This window comes from Spermophilus citellus (assembly GCF_964194105.1).
Source record: "Spermophilus citellus genome assembly, chromosome: 11".
NCBI classification, from domain to species: Eukaryota; Metazoa; Chordata; class Mammalia; order Rodentia; family Sciuridae; genus Spermophilus; species Spermophilus citellus.
Genome location: NC_138192.1, coordinates 118,301,257 through 118,319,809, shown reverse-complemented (window position 1 = coordinate 118,319,809; position 18,553 = coordinate 118,301,257). Strand labels below are relative to the sequence as shown.

The window sequence follows — 18,553 nt, the reverse complement described above, 5'->3', positions numbered from 1 at the left end:
TTCAAAGAGTTAATTCATATTCCAAACAATATGCAAATAAGTTAGCAATTGCAATCGCCTGAAACGTGATTCTGGCTGGGGTTCTGACCCTATGTCAACAGCAGTTGTGGGGAAATAACAGGAATGACTCCTATTTGGGTGTCCAGTCCAAAGAAGTAGTCCCCTATAAATCTGGTCGTCAATGATTGCTGGGACGTCAGGACAATTAAGGCATTATGTATAATAGCACGTTGCGATTGGTGAAAGCCCACAGTTACTACTACAGCAGGAAAAGTCAGGGAATAAAAACTGAGTAGTATGAGGATTGAAATTGGGTGACAGGGGCTGGGGAATGTACCTCAGTGGTAAAGCGCTTGCCTAGCATGCGCGGTTCCATCCCCATCACCGCAAAAACAACATCCAAACAATACACACACACACACACACACACACACACACACAATCACAATCACAATCATAATCACAATCATCAACATTTGGGCAGCGCATTCGCCTACACTGAGCTTGACCCTTTCGGGTTGCCGTCGTTGCCCTGGGATACCAGGAGACGCTGTGTCCTGCGCGTCCCGTATCTGTGGAGACCGCAATATGGCGGCGGTGTGAGTTAGGAGCGTTGGTCCGCTGCTAGCGAGTAGCCAGGGAAGGAATCTGTACCAGGAGACTGCCTCCTCCGGGAAGTTGTGGCCAGGGCCCCTCAGGGTCCTCAGACAGCCCCGTAAGACTGGGAAAACTTGGGCGAGATCAGACCGGGAAGCCCGAAGACAAAAAAGGAACAGCTCTAAGTATATTTTGTTTCCTTCATTTTACCTATTTTTCCCCTCAACTCTCCACGACGACCTCCACTTTTTTCTCTGGTCATCTTGAGAAATTTTAATATCAGAAATTAGGCAATTAAAGGTGGCTGGTGATGTGTGTGTGTGTGTGTGTGTGTGTGTGTGTGTGTGTATCCCTGGAGATTAGAAGATTGGATTAAAGAAAAAAAAACAAAACCCATAATTGCCTAGTGTCTTCACGATGATTGCAGCAGTGTGAAGTCTTTTAGGAAAGTAGTGCAGGCTATTGTGGAAGTTGATTGTTAGTTGTAGTAACATTGGTTTGTTTAATGCTTTCTCAAACCCCTTATTTCACATAAACTTTACATGAATTGTGAAATAGGACAACCCTCATTTTATGGAATAGATTGACGTTCAGTGTGATGGAGAAACTTGCTTGTCCCAAGAGAGTCTGGGGAGTTAATTGAAAGCTGCTTGCCTTGCTTTCTGCTCATTCAGTCCTTAGCCTAGGATGGGCCTGTTTCTTACCCCATTACTCTCCCTATGCACTCTCTGGGCTAATTCCATATGTTGAATGGAAACTTTTTCAGAAACTGCCTGTAGAATCCTCTGAAGTCAGAGACATCAATGAGTAGGGGCAGGACTCCAAATTGATTCAGTGACAGAAAAGTAATGGTAATTTCCTCCCTGTCTCTTCAGCTTGCATTTCTTGGGTTACATTTGAATGTTTGCTTTAAAATTGAACGTAGGAGTCTTGCCTGTCTTATCCCATGTCTAGTACAGTATCAGCTAATAGTAGGCACTCAGTAAATACTTTGTGAATGGATGAGTGAATGAATGAATACATGAATGAGTGGATCTAAGATAGTCCCTTCCAGAAGATTTGGGAAACCCTCTAGGAACAACTGAATCAACAGAATCTTTTGCTTTGGATGGGTGGTAGAGAAGGAATGGGAGAGTGTCTTCGGGAAGTGTACAGATTCTTAAAGGTGATCATAAAATATTTACTCAATTTAAGTGACTACATTATAATAAGGAGATGAACCACAAACATGAACAGGAGAATTAGGCTAAACAAAATGAAAGTCACTTGCAATTATAAACTGTTGTAAGGATTAAAGTACCTGTGAAGACTTTACAACACTGCTTGGCACATACATTCTCAGTGGATGTTAGCAGAAATACATACCATTTTTGACATTGTGGGGAAAGATATTGAGTTGTCTGAAAAAATATTCCTATGTTCAAAAAAGGTGTTAAGAGTGATGCTGCCCAAGGTGATAGCCACTAGTCAAATGTAGCCATTAAGTACTTGGAATAGGAGCAGTCTGAATTTGAAATATAAAACTGTACATCAGATTTGAAAAAAAATGTAAAATATCTCAATAATTTTCTGTCAATTACTTATTAAATGTTAGTGGCTTAAATAAAATACTTTATTATTTCACTGGTTTCTTTTACTTTTTAAATGTGGCTACTAGATAATATTTAATTACATGCCTGCCTTGCATTATATTTTGGGGAGCAGAGCCATGTTTGGTGATTTCTTGGATTATTGCTCTGTACTGAGTGTGAAAGGAAATTAGAGCTGAGTGGATTTCTAACAAAATGGTACTAGGGTTTGAATTCAGGTTCTTAAGCATAATAGGCAAGGATTCTACCATTAAGCTACATCCCCAGCCCTTAGAGCTGAATGTTGTGAGGTGGATCATTGTAGAGGTCTGGAAACCACTATCATATGTGCCTGAGCAAGACTGGCTGTAGCAGGAGTGTCTCAGAGTAGAAGTTGCTATTCTCTTATATAGGTTACAAAGTCACATGTGAGTGTATGTGCCAAAGTAAACCTATTAAAGGAAGAAAGAATTTGAAGTGATGAAACCAAAAATGGTCTAAGACACTTTGTATCCCTTAGAGCAAGGTCAAGAACTCTCTTTCACTCATTTGGTGAAAGCTGTGATTGCTATTCTTGGAAAATAGCACCTGGGTATATGTATGATATGTCGCATATAATATGCATGAAATTGTTTCATATTTTTGCATATAATTTTCAGCTCTGACCCAGTCCATTCAAGGATCCCTCTATTCTAGAGGTTGTTAATCTTTTTTTTTTCAGTGTTGGAAATCAAAACAAGGGTCTTGTGCATGCTAAGCAAGCACTCTACCACTGAGCAACATCCCCTGCCCCTTCATTGATTCTTGTTTTTTTTAAACCTTTTTATTAGTTATTGATGGACCTTTATTTATTTATTTGTTTATATGTGGTGCTGAGAATCGAACCTAGTGCCTCACACATGCTAGGCAAGCCCTCTACCACTGAGCCACAACCCCATCCCCCCCTTCATTTATTCTTTAATTGATCTGTTACTTTAGTGAATGTTTGCTTTAAACTTGGTCTACAGGGTGTGTTCTGGTAGAGAAAACCCAGAAGATCACGAACACGCCGTCTCATTTGCTTCTTTGCCCTCTATTTCTCTTCTCATAACTTATAAGACACATTTAGAGGAAATAGAGAGTAAAAGCAAGCTAAAGGTAAGGCATGTGCTTTGGTGACTGGGGACTTGCTAAGTAATGCCAATTGAGGCCATGGAGGGGCATGGCTGGATGGGCCTTATTCCCAAACCTCTGGTTGAGTGCCTTTACTGAGTGGTGTCTCTCGGTCCCCAGGCAAAGCTCCAGATCATATTTCTAGTGTCGGGTCTCATGGTACTGCCTCCTCTCTTACCAGCGTTGGGAAGCAGGCCTTCTCTTCCATCTCAGTGATGGCTGTGGCAAGTCCCCATCATCAGCCTCTTTTTCTCATATCCCTCCTGTCTCCCCTCTGCTCTCCTCCCCACTCCAGACTTGTACCTGGATCTGCAGGAACTCCTAGCTTAGTCAGAGTGCTTCCTTGGCATTCTTGTTCCAGGTGCCCATTGCTCATCCAGGCGATATCAAGTCCCACCATGAGGCCCAGGGACAGCGGAGACTGCACTATGAATTCTGGTGGGTCATGCCTGAGTACCATTACAATGGCTGTCCCCACCATCAATGACAGCAGTATACCCATGAGCACCTGCAGCAGCAGCACCAGTGCCCAGGTGAGAATGGTAGAGTAGAATATGGCAGCACCAGTCAGGACATGGATGGCAGGGAAATGGGGAAGGAATCTGAGGGACATGACTGTCATTTACCCTCCAGTGTTAGACCCTGCATAGGTAGAGCACCAAGCCAACTGGAATGTCGGTAGCAGTGAGCACTATGTGAGAAGCATGGGGTGGGGCTCCACGGGGAGGAGCAGGCAGGAGTCTGGGCAGGTAGCCAGTGTTTCTCTCTTACCTCAGAACACTCTTTTGGCCTTGACCCTGAGACTTTGTATTTGACCATCGTGTGGATGTTGTTTACTTTTTGTAACTCTTGTGGTTCTCTGTATGGCAGCACAGCTGTCCAAGGGTGTGACTATGGAGTATGACTTTGCGTTTGGTGCAGCTTGTGTTCATATTGTGTGTGGGTATGTGGCGTGCGACTGTGGTGTGTGGGTGGTACAGGGTGTGTAGGTGGGTAGGTGGGTGGTGCGGTGTGTGTTGTGTCTTGGGGGTGGTACCTGCCTCTTTATATGTGACGGTTGTTGCATTCATCTCCCTATGGAGAGGGGTTTTCTTGGATGAAGGTGTCTCCTCCATCTGTGTCATTCTGGGCATGTTCGTCTTTGGATTTGCTTGCCACCCTTCCCTCTGGATGGGAAAGGCCCCCTCCTCTCTCTCCGATTTTAGCCCCATCTGCATCAGCATCTGAATCTCTCCAATGGCTCTTGTTCCCACCATAGAAACTTCAGGACTCCAGTAACCCCACCATCTCCCTTCAGCTGGGTGTGGTGACTCCTTCTTGCTGATGTTCATTCCTGGATTTCTTCATTGCTCCTGATTGATAATTAAATTCTGTTTTAAATACCAGGATGGCTTCTGTTTTCCTGGTTGGATCCTGACAGATGCATCAACTGATATTTATAGTAAATCACCCTCCCTCATCCATGCCACCTTTTCTCCATGTGCAGTCAGGGAAAGAAAATACAGTGGCCATTCAGCACTGTCAGTAAACATTGAAACTGAGAATGTGAGCACTAAGTGAGAAGGGATTTGTTGGTCTCATTCACTATTGTGATCTCAGCACTTAGCACAGAGACTGGGGCATAATAGGTCAACAATATTTGTTAAATGAATGACTACATCCTTGTGGTATGTAATGATAAACCAGCTATAAAGTGGTTGAAGATAAAATGGCAATGAGTTGAGTGATCACACCAATGGCCTTGGTAGGAAGAGGAAATAGGTTCATCCTTCTTCCACCTTACTACCTAGGGAGGTTTCCATCACTCTTCCTCCTTAGCTGTACAGGCATCAAGCATCAGCCTGTGAAGGATCTTTCCATAGCAGACAGGGAAGTATTAGCACATTGCATCTCCAGCATCACCAGGAACAGCACTTAGAGAGGACCCAGAAGGGGAGGGGCAGGGACGGCTCACACATGAGTTGGCTGCTTAGTTTTATTAGCCAGCTGAGGGGTGGAAGAAGGAACTGTGATAGGTCTTGTGACCTGGAAAAGTGCCATTCCACATAGGAGAGGCTTCTTCAGTGAGGAGGAAGTGGGAGGACTAGGTTTCTGAGAGAGAAGGGTCTGCGGGTGAAAGTGAGGAACAGAACTGGCCGGCTAAGACTGCATGTGTGTTCTGGATGGACTGGCTGGATTGGGCTGCCCAAAGGGAGGCTTCCAGAGACAGGCTGTCATTGGCAAACCATTCCAGTGACCTTGGGAGAGGACATATCTTCCTCTGGGGCCTGCCTGCTCCTCCCCTCTCTCCAGACCATGCCCCTGGTGAGGGTTGTTGTCACTCTTCACTTGCTAGAGACACGGGGCTCTTTGTCCACTCTCTGGGCCTTTGTGTCCTACCCCTAATGCACCTCTCCTTCTTCCCCTTCTCCTTGCCACTGAACAGCCCAGCAGCCCCATAGACACTCAAGTGTGCCTCCCAAAGAAGCAGAACAAAGTAAAGAAGAGGGTCATCTGGGGCATTGAAGTGGCCGAGGAGCTGCAGTGGAAAGGCTGGGAACTGGGGAAGGAGACCACGAAGAACCTGGTTTTGAAAAATCTCTCCTTGAAAACCCAGAAGATGAAGTACAGGTACCAGAATGAGGGACCAGGGACCAGGCCCTGAGCCCTCAAGTCCCCAAAGTGGACTCTCTTTAAAAACAAATGAACTTTTGGGCTGGGGCTGGGGCTCAGTGGTAGAGCACTCACCTAGTATGTGTGAGGCCCTGGGTTCGATCCTCAGCACCACATATAAATAAATAAAATAAAGGTATTGTGTCCATCTACAACTAAAAAAATAATAATAATTTTTTTAAAAAAATGAACTTTTAAAATGCTGTATAAAATCAAAGGAGTGTTCAAAACGTGCAGTTTGAAGAATTCCAGAAAGTGGCACTCCTGTAAATGGATGAAATCATGGAACAATGACAGTGTCCGAAGCCTCCCTTCCCCCATCATGGGTCCCTCCCTCCTCACTAATGAAGAAAACCACCATCCCGCCTTCTATGTGACTTCCTTGCTTTTCTCAAATGCATTTACCAGCTGTGTCTACATCTCCAAATGACATCCCTAAATTGATTTTACCTTCTTAGGAACTTTATGTAAAACAGGAGAATTTGGTGTACCCTTTTAACCCTTTTGTTTCTGTCTGTAAGACAGGGTGACTAAGTTGCTGAGGCTGGCTTGCTCTTGAAGTCCTTTTGCTTCAGCCTCCTGGGTTGCTGGGAAGACAGGTGTGCCCCATCAGGCCTGGACTGAAGTTTAATAACTTATCTAGTAATTATTTGGGGTTTCTTCCAGGTGCACATTCATATTTTATATAGAAAGTGGTGATTCTCTTTCTTTCTTTCCAATTCTTGTACCTTTTCTTTGCCTTTACTGTACTATTAAATAGAAAGTGTTGAGCAGAAGTAGTTATAGAAAACAGCCCTGTCTTGTTTATGATCTTCAGGTGAAAGATTCCAATGTTTCACCATTAAGCTGGATATTTTCTGTAGGTTTTTTCTTTTTTTTCTGGTGGACTTGATCATTTTAAGGAAGTTCTCTTCTATTTCTGCTTTGCTAAGTTTTTCTCATAAACACATGAAGTTTACCTAATTTTTATTGATTCTCTTTAGTTACATATGACAGTGAAATCTATTTTGATATATTTAAACAAGCATGGAATGTATCTTATTCTAATTAGGACCCCAGTCTTGTGGATGTACATGATGGTGAGATTTTTATTGAGATTATCATCTGATTTTTTCCCTCTCTTAACTAACATGGTAGAATATATTGATTTTCTATTTTTTAAATATTTATTTATTGTAGTTGGACACAATACCTTTGTTCCATTCCTTTATCTTTATGTGATGCTGAGGATTGAACCCAGGGCCCTGCATGTGCTAGGCGAGCGCTCTACCACTGAGCCACAATCCCAGCCCCTTGATTTTCTATTTTATATCAACCACTTATTCCTCAAATAACCCCAATTGGTCACAACTGAGTATGCTTTCTATACGTTGTTAAATTCCTTTTGCTAATATTGCTAATTTTGTGTTTCTGAGTAAGCTTGTTTTTCTGTGTCTCTAGGGTCTAGAGATCCTGCCTAGTCTCTAGGGTCTTTGCAATTTTCCTTCCTACTGTTTTCTTTGTGGAAAGATTTTTGACTACCTATTCCATTTCCTTGATGATTTCAGGTAGGACGCCATAAAATTTATTGTGCAATTCTTGAGTCAGTTCGGTTAGTAATATTTTCCTCAGAGTGTGTTTATTTCATCTAAACTTAAGCACTTATAGGCATAGAGTTGTTGACAGCATCTTATTAATATTTTTAAAATCTACAACATCTGTGACATTGGCCACCCTGGCACCTCCCTTCCCAGCCTTGATTACCCTAGATAAGAGCTCAGGGATTCTGTTAAATCAAGATAGCCAGTCCCATTCCTGTCCTCCTGGGCCATCATCCTCATCAGAGGCACAAGTGTTGTTCTTTTTTTATTTGGGTAAAGATCTGAAAGGATTGTGGGAGTGGCTGTGCCCTCTTGTGATCAGACCCTATCTCCCTCCCCATGGACTCATCTCCTTTTTCTCCATGGTCCCACGGACTCCAGCCCCCTCAGCTCTCTCTAGAGTCTGCAATTTTCCTGCCTCCTCTGGTTGCTATAAGCCCAGATCTGAAGTGCTCATCTCTTGGCTCTTTCCTGAAGGCCTCTCAAGACCAAGTTCTTCTTCACGGTCATTCCTCAGCCCATCTTCCTGAGCCCAGGCATAACTCTCATGCTACCTATTGTCTTCCGGCCTCTAGAGGAGGTAAGTCCCACCAAGCAAACAGTAGCATGATGGGAGGGACATGGGAACAGGGACCCCAGAACAGGAAGTAGGACAGAGCAGCAAGGAGCTCCCCCCACATACACCCTGCCAGCTACAACTAAAACCCCAGCTGGGGAGTACCCCACAGGGCTCAGAGCCTAATCTCCTTAGGCAGAGGGATATTCCCCATCAGATTTGGGGGCATAAAGACCGCAATATTGTGTTGGTTACTAGAAAGTCCAAGATTTCTTGGCCTCTTCTTGCTCTCTGCAAGTTTCTTCAAAATTCTTTGTAACAATAACAACAACAATTTCTCTTTGAGATGGGGGATCTTACTGTGTTGCCCAGGCTAGCCTTGAACCCTTGGCTCAAGTGATCTTCCTGCCTCAACCTTTCTAGTAGTTGGGAATTATAAGCATGTGCCACCAAAATGTCCTCAAAATTCATTGTTCCCCACAGAAGAGCCCCTCATCTCTGAGACCCAGACAGTATAGGAGCACAGGCTGAGCTAGTACGTCACAACCCAGCCTACTGCCAGGAGTTGTGTTGGGGGGATGACTGAGGGGGGGTGGGATGTGTGGCCCCTGAGCACTAGGAAGGCACTGCTGACTGCCTCCCCTCTCCCCTGCCCTACAGAGAGAGTACAAGGACCAGCTATGGTTTGAGAAGGAAGAGGGGATATTCTGTGTGGAACTGAGGGCCACCCTGCCTTGCCACAAACTAGAGTGCCCCCCGTCCCTACAGCTGCCCATGTGTGCCATCGGGGACACGGTTGAGGCCTGTTTCTGCCTGGACAATGTGGGGTGAGGGGAAAGTGGCTGAAGCTCAGAGGTGACAAGAACCAGCACTGGGAAGAGAGTCCAGGGAACAGGGGAGGCAGGCATGTCTCAGTGGGGAATAGGGCACCCCGGAGCCTCTACCTGATAAGGCCACGCAGTAGTCAGATGTACAGTGACCCGGACCCACCCCCTGCCTCCTAGGGACCTGCCCACCTTCTTCACCTGGGAGTTCCCCAGCTCATTCCAGATCCTTCCCACCACGGGGTTACTGGAGCCAGGCCTGGCTTGTAGGATCAAAGTGACCTTTCAGCCCCTCATGGCTGTCATCCATGAAGTGGAGGCCACGTGCTGGTATGGGGAGGGCAGCAAGCAGAAAAGCAGCATCCAGCTGCAGGCTATAGGTGAGGCTTTCCTCTCCGCCGTCCCCAGCTGCTGCTCCCTGGGTCTCAAGGCCTTAGTGTGCCCCCACCTCCCACTCTGCCTCCCCACCAACCCCCCCCACACACACACACGCTTTGCCTTTTCTTTGCTTCCATAATGTCACAGACTGTCTTCCCTGGGGACACATGCCTTCTAGGGACTGTTCCCCCAAAACTGCCCCATCTCTGCCCCAGCCAAATGTGCCCAGCTGGTGGTGAGCATAAAGCACAAGCGACCGGAGGACCAGGATGCTGAGGGCTCGCAGAAGGTGTTGCACTTCGGCTGTGTTGCCGTGGGCTGCACGGCTGAGAGGCAGATAAGGCTGTATAACCCAACCGTGGTATGCACTGGGCAGGGGAAGGAGGGTGGCAGGAGCGGGAGGCAGCACTCAGGGACCCCAGGACTGGGTGTGCTTAAACTCCGTTCCCTTTTCATAATAACCCAGAGCCTCCAGTCTGATCCCACACACGTCAACAGCTGTCATTAGACGTTCCTCTATCCTCTCAGCTGGCACTGGGCTCATGTGACACTAGCCTCTCAGAGAACCCCTGGAGTAGCCCTAAGAGTGTCCTGACCCCAGGACCATAGCTAGCCCCATAATGCTTTGGGAAGAACAAGACTCTGTTCTGGGCACACGGCATGGCCCTTCCTTCTTCCTGGTGGAGGCAGCTTCACCCACACCCATACCAATCAGTATGCACGGGCTAGATGCCAGCTGCCCCCCACTACCTTGGCTGGACCCCTCTGTACAGTGCCCAGACTGCCCAACTCTGTGACCTGATCCTTTGCTCCCTCACCTGGACCCACAGGTGAATGCCCCTTTTAGGATCGAAATAGCCTCAGACATTCTGGCCAAAGACCAAGCCTTCTCATGTTCCAAGGGCCATGGCATCGTGCCCCCAGGAGAAAAGAAATATGTGTCATTGTTCTTCCACCCTGAGGCCTTGGATGTCAGAACTATGGATTACATTTCCATCATGTCTTCTGGCTGTGTCTCCCAAACTGTGCTCAAAGTCATTGGTTTCTGTATAGGTAATGGCGTCCCCCAGGCCCGGAGCAGCCCAGATTTAGGATTCCAGAGAACTCCTTGTCTGTTCCTAAGAGACCTTGCCTCTAGTCTGTCAGCCTGGGTGTCTGCTGCCCCCTCGTGGCCCAGTGGGGAAGCATTGTGTACACCTGGTGATACCATCCTGCCACTATCCCTAATGACACGGGGTCTCTGCTCAGGCTGCAGGGATTCTGTGCCCATCCTCCCTGCCCATCTATCCCCAGGCAACAGCAACCCCAAGCAGTGTCAGCCTTTCTGAGACATTCTCTGGGAGGCTAATACCTCAGCCCCACCCAAGTGGGAGGGCCCACTCGCAGGGACCACATCTCCTGTGCCCAGGTCCTGCTGTGGCCCTGCAGCACTACTGTGTCAACTTCAATTGGGTCAACCCTGGGGAGCACTCGGAGCAGACACTGTGGATAGAGAACCAGTCAGACTGCACAGCACACTTCCAGTTTGCCATTGACTGCCAGGAGAGCGTCTTCAGCATCCAACCTGCCTTCGGGACCCTGGTGGGCAAGGCCCGCATGACCCTGCACTGCACCTTCCGGCCCACTCGCCCCATCATCTGCTTTCGGCGGGTGGCCTGTCTCATCCACCACCAGGTGAGTGGTAGGGAAGGGGCTGAGGGGAAGGAATCCCTCAGTCTGAGAGCCTGCGAGGAAGGCAGGCCTCGGTAGCCATTCTCCTGTATTCTGAAACTTCCACTGCGATCTCTCAGCCATTTTCTCCTTCAGGGCTCCAGCCCAGGCTGTTGGAGCTAGATTGTGACCAGGAGCATCTGAGGGCTTACTCTGAGCCAACTGGGTGTGCCAAGCTTGTCTGGTTGCTACCAGGCCAGAGACTTTGGTGAAGCTGTTGCTGGTGGGCTGGGGAGAGAGAGGTTTAGGGGTTATTCCACACAGTATGTGCAAGGCAGAGAGTCTGAGATAAGAACCCAACTCCAGGCCTCTGGGCAGGTCATTCCCTTGGTGCCCTGACCTGAGGTGCCTGGCTAAGTGGCAAGCAGGGACTGAAATTTATCCTCAGATCCCTCCCGAGCAGGTTCTCAGGCTCTGGGCCCTCTCTCTCTAGGCCTGGAGAGTGGGTGCCTCTTTCTGAGTCTCATGCAGGTATAGGGTTCATGGGGGCCTTGGGATGGGAGGAAAGAACAAATTTGCTTTCTGCTCTCACAGGGAGGGCCTAAATGCTGGTCTTGCAGGCCCTTGGCTGGCAGTGGGATGGGTAGTACAAGGAATGCCCAGCACCCATGTGCAGCAGAGGGAAGGGCAGGCCATGGCTGAGTGTCCCACTTACCACTGAGTCAGCTAGGCGGCTGTCAGAATGCTCCCTCTGCCTACCACCCTGCAGCTCCATCTCTGCCATCCTGTTTGCCCAGTGTCCGTCCTCAGTTCAACCCCAGCGTACCCCCTTACCCCACCAACCCTCCTGTGCCCTGTCACCCATGGAAAATGTCGCAGGACCCGCTATTCCTGGACCTGATAGGAACCTGCCACTCAGACAACACCAAGCCCGTCATCCTGAAGCCTCAGCACCTCACCTGGTACTGCACGCACCTGGCTCGGGGTCTGACACTGTACCCTCCTGACATCCTGGGCATCATGCTGAAGGAGAGGAAGCTGGAACGAGACAGGGATGGGGCCCTTATGATACCCATTGAGGTACCGTGGATCCCTTAGTGCCCATGGGGAGCAGGATGCCCTTTCCAGGTTCCAGCCCCCTCTAGCAATTTGTGAACAGTCCTCTGTTCCCAGAGGTACAACTATAGCTGGGGGTGACCTTCATGGAGCTCTTGCAGTCTTTTTTTCCAGAAGGGAGGGGCAGAAGGAGGACAGCGGCAGGAGGAATGGCAGTTGGGCACCATCCCTGTCTCTCCCCTTACAGGACCTGGAGGATATGCCAGCCCCGCAATACCCCTATATTCCCCCCATGACTGAGATCTTCTTCGATGGTACCAATGACTTGGCCATCTTCCCCCCACCCGTCAGCATAGAGCCCATGGAGGTGGACTTTGGTGGCTGCCCTGAGCCTGAGCCCCCCAACCCTATCCCTCTGTGCCTGATGAACCACACCAAGGGCAAGATCAAAGTGGTCTGGACACACAGAGATGACTGTCCCTTCTGGGTGACCCCAGACACCTGCGATGTTCCCCCACTCAAGTCTGTAGCCTTGCGTCTGCACTTCCAGCCACCCAACCCCAACTGCCTCTATGCTGTGGAGCTTGAAGCCTTTGCTGCCTACAAGGTGTGTGCTACAAAACAAGTTGGGGAAGATGGTTCTCTGCCTTCCCCAACAGAGAGGGGCAAGGTGGAGTGACAGCATGTGACACAGGGTCCTGCATGGTCCGTCCTGTCCATGCCCAGCTTCTCCTACTTTCTCCTTGGTTGGACAGCACCCCCTACTGGTTTGATCCGGCCTAACTCGGGCCCTCTGATAATGTCTCATTCATTTGGGGCCTCCCTCCCCTCTGGAGAGGAACTCAGGAAAATTGGGCTAGGGGGTTCCTGGCTTCCCTTCTAGTCCTCCAAGCAGGGAATGGTCCCTACAAAGGAGCTGTGGGCAGGCAGGAACCAGGCCTGGGAACTGAGTCAGGGTGCAGATAATGAAGTACACCAGGGAGGGCTACTGAGTACAGCTTCCCCTGTCAAGAACCTCAGTCCACAGCCTGTCCCCAGGCCTGCTGTGGCTGCTGGGCCTCTTAGTCCCTCCATGTTCCCAGGCAGCCACTTTCCCTCCCTCAGCCCTGTCCACATGCTGTTCTTCGCAGTTGCTAGCTCTAGGCTGGAGAAGAGCAGGGCTAAACAGTCAAGGTCGGAGTCCCTGACCAGCTCGGTGACCTTGGACAAATTCCTTCATATGTTTTCATCTGTAAACCAGGGGCTGTTTCAGAACTTTTAGGGAGGTTTCCCAAACAGAGTTTTGAATTACCTCTGCTCTGGTGTCTCGACAGTGGGGGAATATGGAAATTTGTAGAATAAGGCTGTAGATTCCTGGCTTGGCTGAGGCCAAGCACATCAGGTTTAGGTTACAGGGTTACAGGCTGTATACCTGTAATAGTCTGATAAGGCGGCCAGCAGCCACACAGGGCCACTGAACACTGAAAATGGAGATGTGCTATAAATATAAAATAGTTCAAAACTAAATTTCAAAGATTTCATACAAAAAGAAAGTAAAATATCTCATTAATAATTTTATGATGATTATATGTTACAGTGATAAGATTTTTATATCCAGTGGGTTAAATAAAATATATTATTGAAATTAATTTCATGCGTTTTACTTTTTCATGTGGCCACTGGGACATTTAGAATTATATTTGTGGCTGGTGTTTGTGGCTCATGTTGTATTTCCATTGGCTACTGCTCCTCTGGGCTCATTCCTAGAGAATAAATGCTGCTTTCAGATCCTGCCCCACCCACCTCCCGGCTGTGGGGACTACAAGAGAGGGTTTGCAGAGCACTCCCTGTAGGGCCTGGCTCAAGACGGGGTGGGGGTGGAGGTGAGGGGTGTACAGCTGTTGTACTCTGCATGCACTGTCCCCCCTGCGCCCTTGCCCCCTATCCATCCCAGCTTCAGCACCCAGTGTAAGACTCCTGCAGCACAGGGGCAGGGGGGGCGGGGCAAGGTGGCTGCCTTGCATGGAACCCTGAGCTGCCCCCTGCAGGTCCTGTGGAGCTACAGCAACATCGAGGAGGACTGCACTGTGTGCCCATCTTGGTGCCTGACAGTGAAGGCACGAGGCCACAGCTATTTTGCTGCCTTGGAGCATCATGTCCCCCAATATTCCCTGGATGTACCCAAGGTGAGTATGGTACCAACAGCAGTGAGAGAAGGACAGGGGAGCGCTGGCTCCTACCTGCAGATCTTTCTTTCTCTCTATCTTGCCTCAGAAACACACCCCTACACCCTCTCCAGCTGTCCTGGGGATCTGGGCCATTTAAGGACTTGCTCCTAGACCATGGCACTGGGACAGGGTCATTCTGGGAGTTGGCCACCAGTCCTCCCTTCTCCCTCTGAAATAGTCACCTGGTCCTCTGCCTCTCAGGTTTAAACCTCCTCAGCTCCTTTGTTGCCAGTGCCCTGTTGACTGAGCGCCTGCCCAGCCTAGGTCCTGGGCTAGGCCCTAGGGAAACAAGGACCATTAGCCCTGTCCTTGGGGGATACTCCTTGGGGGATCAGAATTCCCAGGTCTCTCACAAGGCCCTTGAGGCCCTTCAGGCCTATGAAGCAGAGTGTCGAAGAGCTGAAAAGTGTAGGGCCCACTGCCAGGCCACCAGCTGCTAATTCTAGTTTGGTCTCTGATGTCTCCTCCCGGCTCCCATCATCAGCTTTTCTCAATAGTCTTCTTGCCCTGGAAAAGTACCGCTCTGAGCCTGATCCTCCCACCAGCTCCACTCCTTTTCCCAATCCCAAACCTGTACCACCCCTGCCCAAAGCCCTCCCTGACTCAAAGGGTTCTCCTGCTGATGCCCTCAGCAGCCTTCCCTTGGCATGTCCTCAAGTGGTCTGTGGCCTTTCCCATAGTCCCCACATCTGGATGGGAGTTGGGTCCAGGATTGAGAGTTTGTGTTTTGTAGCCGGATCAGCTGTAGCCCAGTGCACGCCCCACCTCAGAGGCTCAAGAAGAGTTTGGGGGTTGGGCAGTTGGGCCTGGATTCCTTCAGTCACCTGCATGAGAATCATTTGCCCCTGAGCTTCTAGACCAGGATTTCCAAAAGCATCTTTCCAAAGGGTGATTTGAGGGCGCTCTAAACAACTTTTCTTCTAACCGGAAGGACAGACCTTGGAGGCCTAAGTTTTTCTAGGACCTATGATTACCCGACCTCTGTTTCTAAAGGTCTCAGCAAGAGGGAAGACAGAGTATTCTTTGGTGCTAGACTGTGGCCTCCCTCAATTCCCTACTTTTAGGTTGTTGGTTGAGCTGTGTGCAGGCATCTTGGATCTCCTTGGAAATGGCCCACCCACACCCACATGCATGCCCCTGAGTGTGCATCCCAAGGGTGGGGATCTGACAGGGCTCCTGCTTTCCTCTTCTCTCCCACTCCCAGCTATTTCCTGCAGTGTCCTCTGGTGAGCCCTCCTACCGCAGCCTGCTCCTGGTCAACAAAGGCTCCATGCTGCTGATCTTCAGCCTGGCCCCCAAAAGCAGCTCAGATATCACCCTGAGGCCTGCCTCAGGCCTGGTAGCCCCCGGGGCCCACCAGATCTTTCTCATCAGCACCTACCCTAAGGGCACCTCCTGGAAGCAGCACATTTTCTACCTGCAGTTCAATTTTTACCCCCAATATCTCAAGGTAAGAGGCAAGAATAGGGAGTCCTTAGAAGTGGACCCTAATCTGTGACTTCTTTTATCAAAACCACTCTCTGGGGTTGGCTTGCGAGGCTCCCCTGAACTATCCAGGAAGGTAGTATCTCAGGGAGATGGTTCCATTTGTGAGCGAGGCACCCCTCAGGGCCCTGCCCATCCACTTCATAGAATATAAGACCAAGACAAAGGGTACAGATATCCAAGATTCACACCTGTGGGTGGTGGAGGGTGTTTGGGGGCAGCCCAGGGATAGGGTCTGGCTGGTGGACCCATGTCTGACCCTGTGAACTGGCCTGTACATCCTCTCTGGGTCCCCAGGGTTTTTTTTAGTTTACATTCTATAGAAACTGCCAGACTCAGGTTGGCAGAGGACCTTTGCTCCACCCTCCAAGAGGGGAAAGCTGACCATCCATGGCCTCTTGGACACTTGGGAAGGCCAGGACCATGAGGTAAGTTCAGGCACCACCCTCTTTCAAGGAGGTGAGCATGCAGAGCCGGGAGGAGCCACTGCAGCTGAAGCTGGACACCTACAGAAGCGTCTTCTTCAAGCCCACCTGGGTGGGCTGCTCCTCCACCAGTTCCTTCACCTTCCGCAACCCCTCGCGTCTGCCCCTAGAGTTCGAGTGGAGGGTCTCCCAGCAGCACCAGAAGACGCTGGCCGTCCAGCCTGCCAGAGGCCTCATCCAGCCCAATGAGAGCCTTGTGAGTACCCTGACCATTGCTGAGGGTGGTGGAGAGTGACTGTCACCTTCACCTTCAGCGTTTCTTGCCCCTGGCTCTCACAGGCTGTGCTGCACCCATCAGTCCACAGTCCCCTCTCCCAACTTGTGAGTGGATATTATGAGTACCACCTTCATGTCCGCCACTTCACAGAGAATTGAGACAGTGGGAAAGAGCTGTTTACTTGAGATCAAGGTTAGGAAGTGCAGAACTAAGTCTAGATCCGGGGTAGTCCATGCTCCGTCGTCCATGGTCCCAAAGCTATGAGATTGCCGGAAGGGTGGTGTGGAGCCGCTGGATTTGGGGCCAAATGGGCGGCTTTCAGTAGGGGTGATGATTCCCCGCTATAGAACAAAGTAGACACAGTCTGGGACCCAAAACAGCAGACTTTGTCTCTAGTCTAGAGCCTCATAGGGTAACTGGGGAGGCTAGACTTGGGGGAAAAAACCAACACATGGTATTTATCTGTCAGAGCCCAGAGACAGTAAGCCGAGGGTAGGGACGATCACATGAACTTTGGAGTTGGCCAGAACCATCCCAGCTCCCACCCTCACCCGCTGTCTCACTCTTGGCCAGTTACCTTGTTTTTCTGAGGCTCTAGTTTCTCAGCCCAAAATGAGTCTTGAAAGTGATACCACTCACCTGCCATGGAAGGCAGGGTGGGGGGAGACATAATGTACCATATGGAGCAGACACTCAAGGGCATGGCCAGAGCCTGACGCCCCACAGTGGGACCTCTACTGGCCAGGAGCCTGAGGAAGGGGGACCCTGGAGGGCCCAGGCAGGGATCATCTCTGTGACTTCAGACGCTGACGTGGATCTTCAGCCCTTTGGAGGAGACCAAGTACCTGTTCCGAGTGGGGATGTGCGTCTGGGAAGCTGGCCTGCCCCTGAACACCAAGCCCCCAGCCATCACACACTACATGATCCGCCTGGTGGGCATGGGCATCACCAGCAGCCTCTCTGTGAGTGGGAGTCCCCAGCAAAGTGGGGGGTTTCAGGGCACAAGTGGAACAGACTCCCAGAGGGCAGGGACAGGATTCCTCCGGCTTCCCCACCCACCGCCCTGGACCTGGCCTTCCTTGGGGGATGCTCCAGGGATAGGAGTAGGATTATGGGACTGGGGACCCAAGGAAGTCCCCCAGCAGCTGGCTGACTATGCCTCAGGCAGAGGCAAAGGAGCTGGACTTCGGAAACGTGCTGGTGACTAGCAGGGAGTCCAGGAATCTGGTGCTTCTGAACGATGGCAACTGCACCCTCTATTACCGCCTGTACCTGGAGCAGTGTAGTCCTGTGGACGATGACCACAACTCCCCTGGTACTCAGACCTGGGCTGGGGTCAGGGGTCGGGGAGGTGTGTGTGTCAGGGAGGGTACTGTTTAAGATGGAGGGTACTGCTAACTGCGTGATGGTCTTGATCAGGCAGAACAGAGCTTAAAACGTGGTGCTTCCACTTTAAGGCTGTGTGGCTTTCTGCAGATTATTATCCTCTCTGAACCCCAACATCCTCATCTATAAAATGGGGCTACTGGTGGTACCCACCTCACAGGACTGCTAGGTGAAGACAAGTACCTAGCAGGTGCCAGTAATACAAAGTGCGGTGCCTCTGACCCATCCTGGGAGGAGGGCCTCCCTGTTTTCTGATTTGGGGCTCCTTTAGCCAGTGCCCTCCTGGACCAGTGAGGGTATCTCAAAAGGAATAGGAGAGACCAGGTGCCTCTTCCCACTGACCCACCTGCATCATCCCCAAGCAGCTCTGGAGCTAGACCGTTCAGAGGGGAGCATGCCGCCCCACTCCAAAGACAACATCTGCCTGACAGCCTGCCCGCAGCACCGGTCCCAGTACTCCTGGACTATCAGCTACTCTCTCCTATCCCACAGAGGTACCTGGTGCCTGGTATGGAGAGTCAGGGCTGGGAAGGACAGAGGGGAGGGGAGAGAGCTGTGTGCAGCAGGCCTGTGGGGGCTGCTGAGGATTGAGACAGCAGCTTGGGCCAAGCTGCAGCATGCCTTTGGTATCGGTGTGTACGCTGCATCTGACAGTATGTGTTTGCACGTGTGTGCACTTGAGTTGTGGAAGATTCAACATGCAAAGTTAGATGTGCTGATTTCTTATGGGATTTTAAACCAATCCACAGCCTCCCTTAGC

General features: G+C 50.0%; 1 protein-coding gene across 1 annotated transcript in view; it reads left to right on the top strand.

The window, feature by feature from the left end:
- Positions 1-215: 215 nt before the first annotated feature.
- Positions 216-18,553, top strand: part of CFAP65 (cilia and flagella associated protein 65) — a gene marked incomplete at both ends in the record, with an annotated part of 33,161 nt that continues 14,823 nt past the window's right edge. Inside the window, 19 exon segments of the mRNA XM_081261748.1 lie at positions 216-273; positions 3,173-3,208; positions 3,211-3,302; positions 3,698-3,850; positions 5,743-5,927; positions 8,027-8,129; positions 8,766-8,932; positions 9,110-9,309; positions 9,523-9,668; positions 10,138-10,360; positions 10,716-10,981; positions 11,837-12,037; positions 12,261-12,620; positions 14,041-14,178; positions 15,425-15,670; positions 16,162-16,386; positions 17,211-17,369; positions 17,572-17,722; positions 18,159-18,287. Of these exon segments, the coding sequence (XP_081117874.1) occupies positions 216-273; positions 3,173-3,208; positions 3,211-3,302; positions 3,698-3,850; positions 5,743-5,927; positions 8,027-8,129; positions 8,766-8,932; positions 9,110-9,309; positions 9,523-9,668; positions 10,138-10,360; positions 10,716-10,981; positions 11,837-12,037; positions 12,261-12,620; positions 14,041-14,178; positions 15,425-15,670; positions 16,162-16,386; positions 17,211-17,369; positions 17,572-17,722; positions 18,159-18,287 (3,238 nt within the window).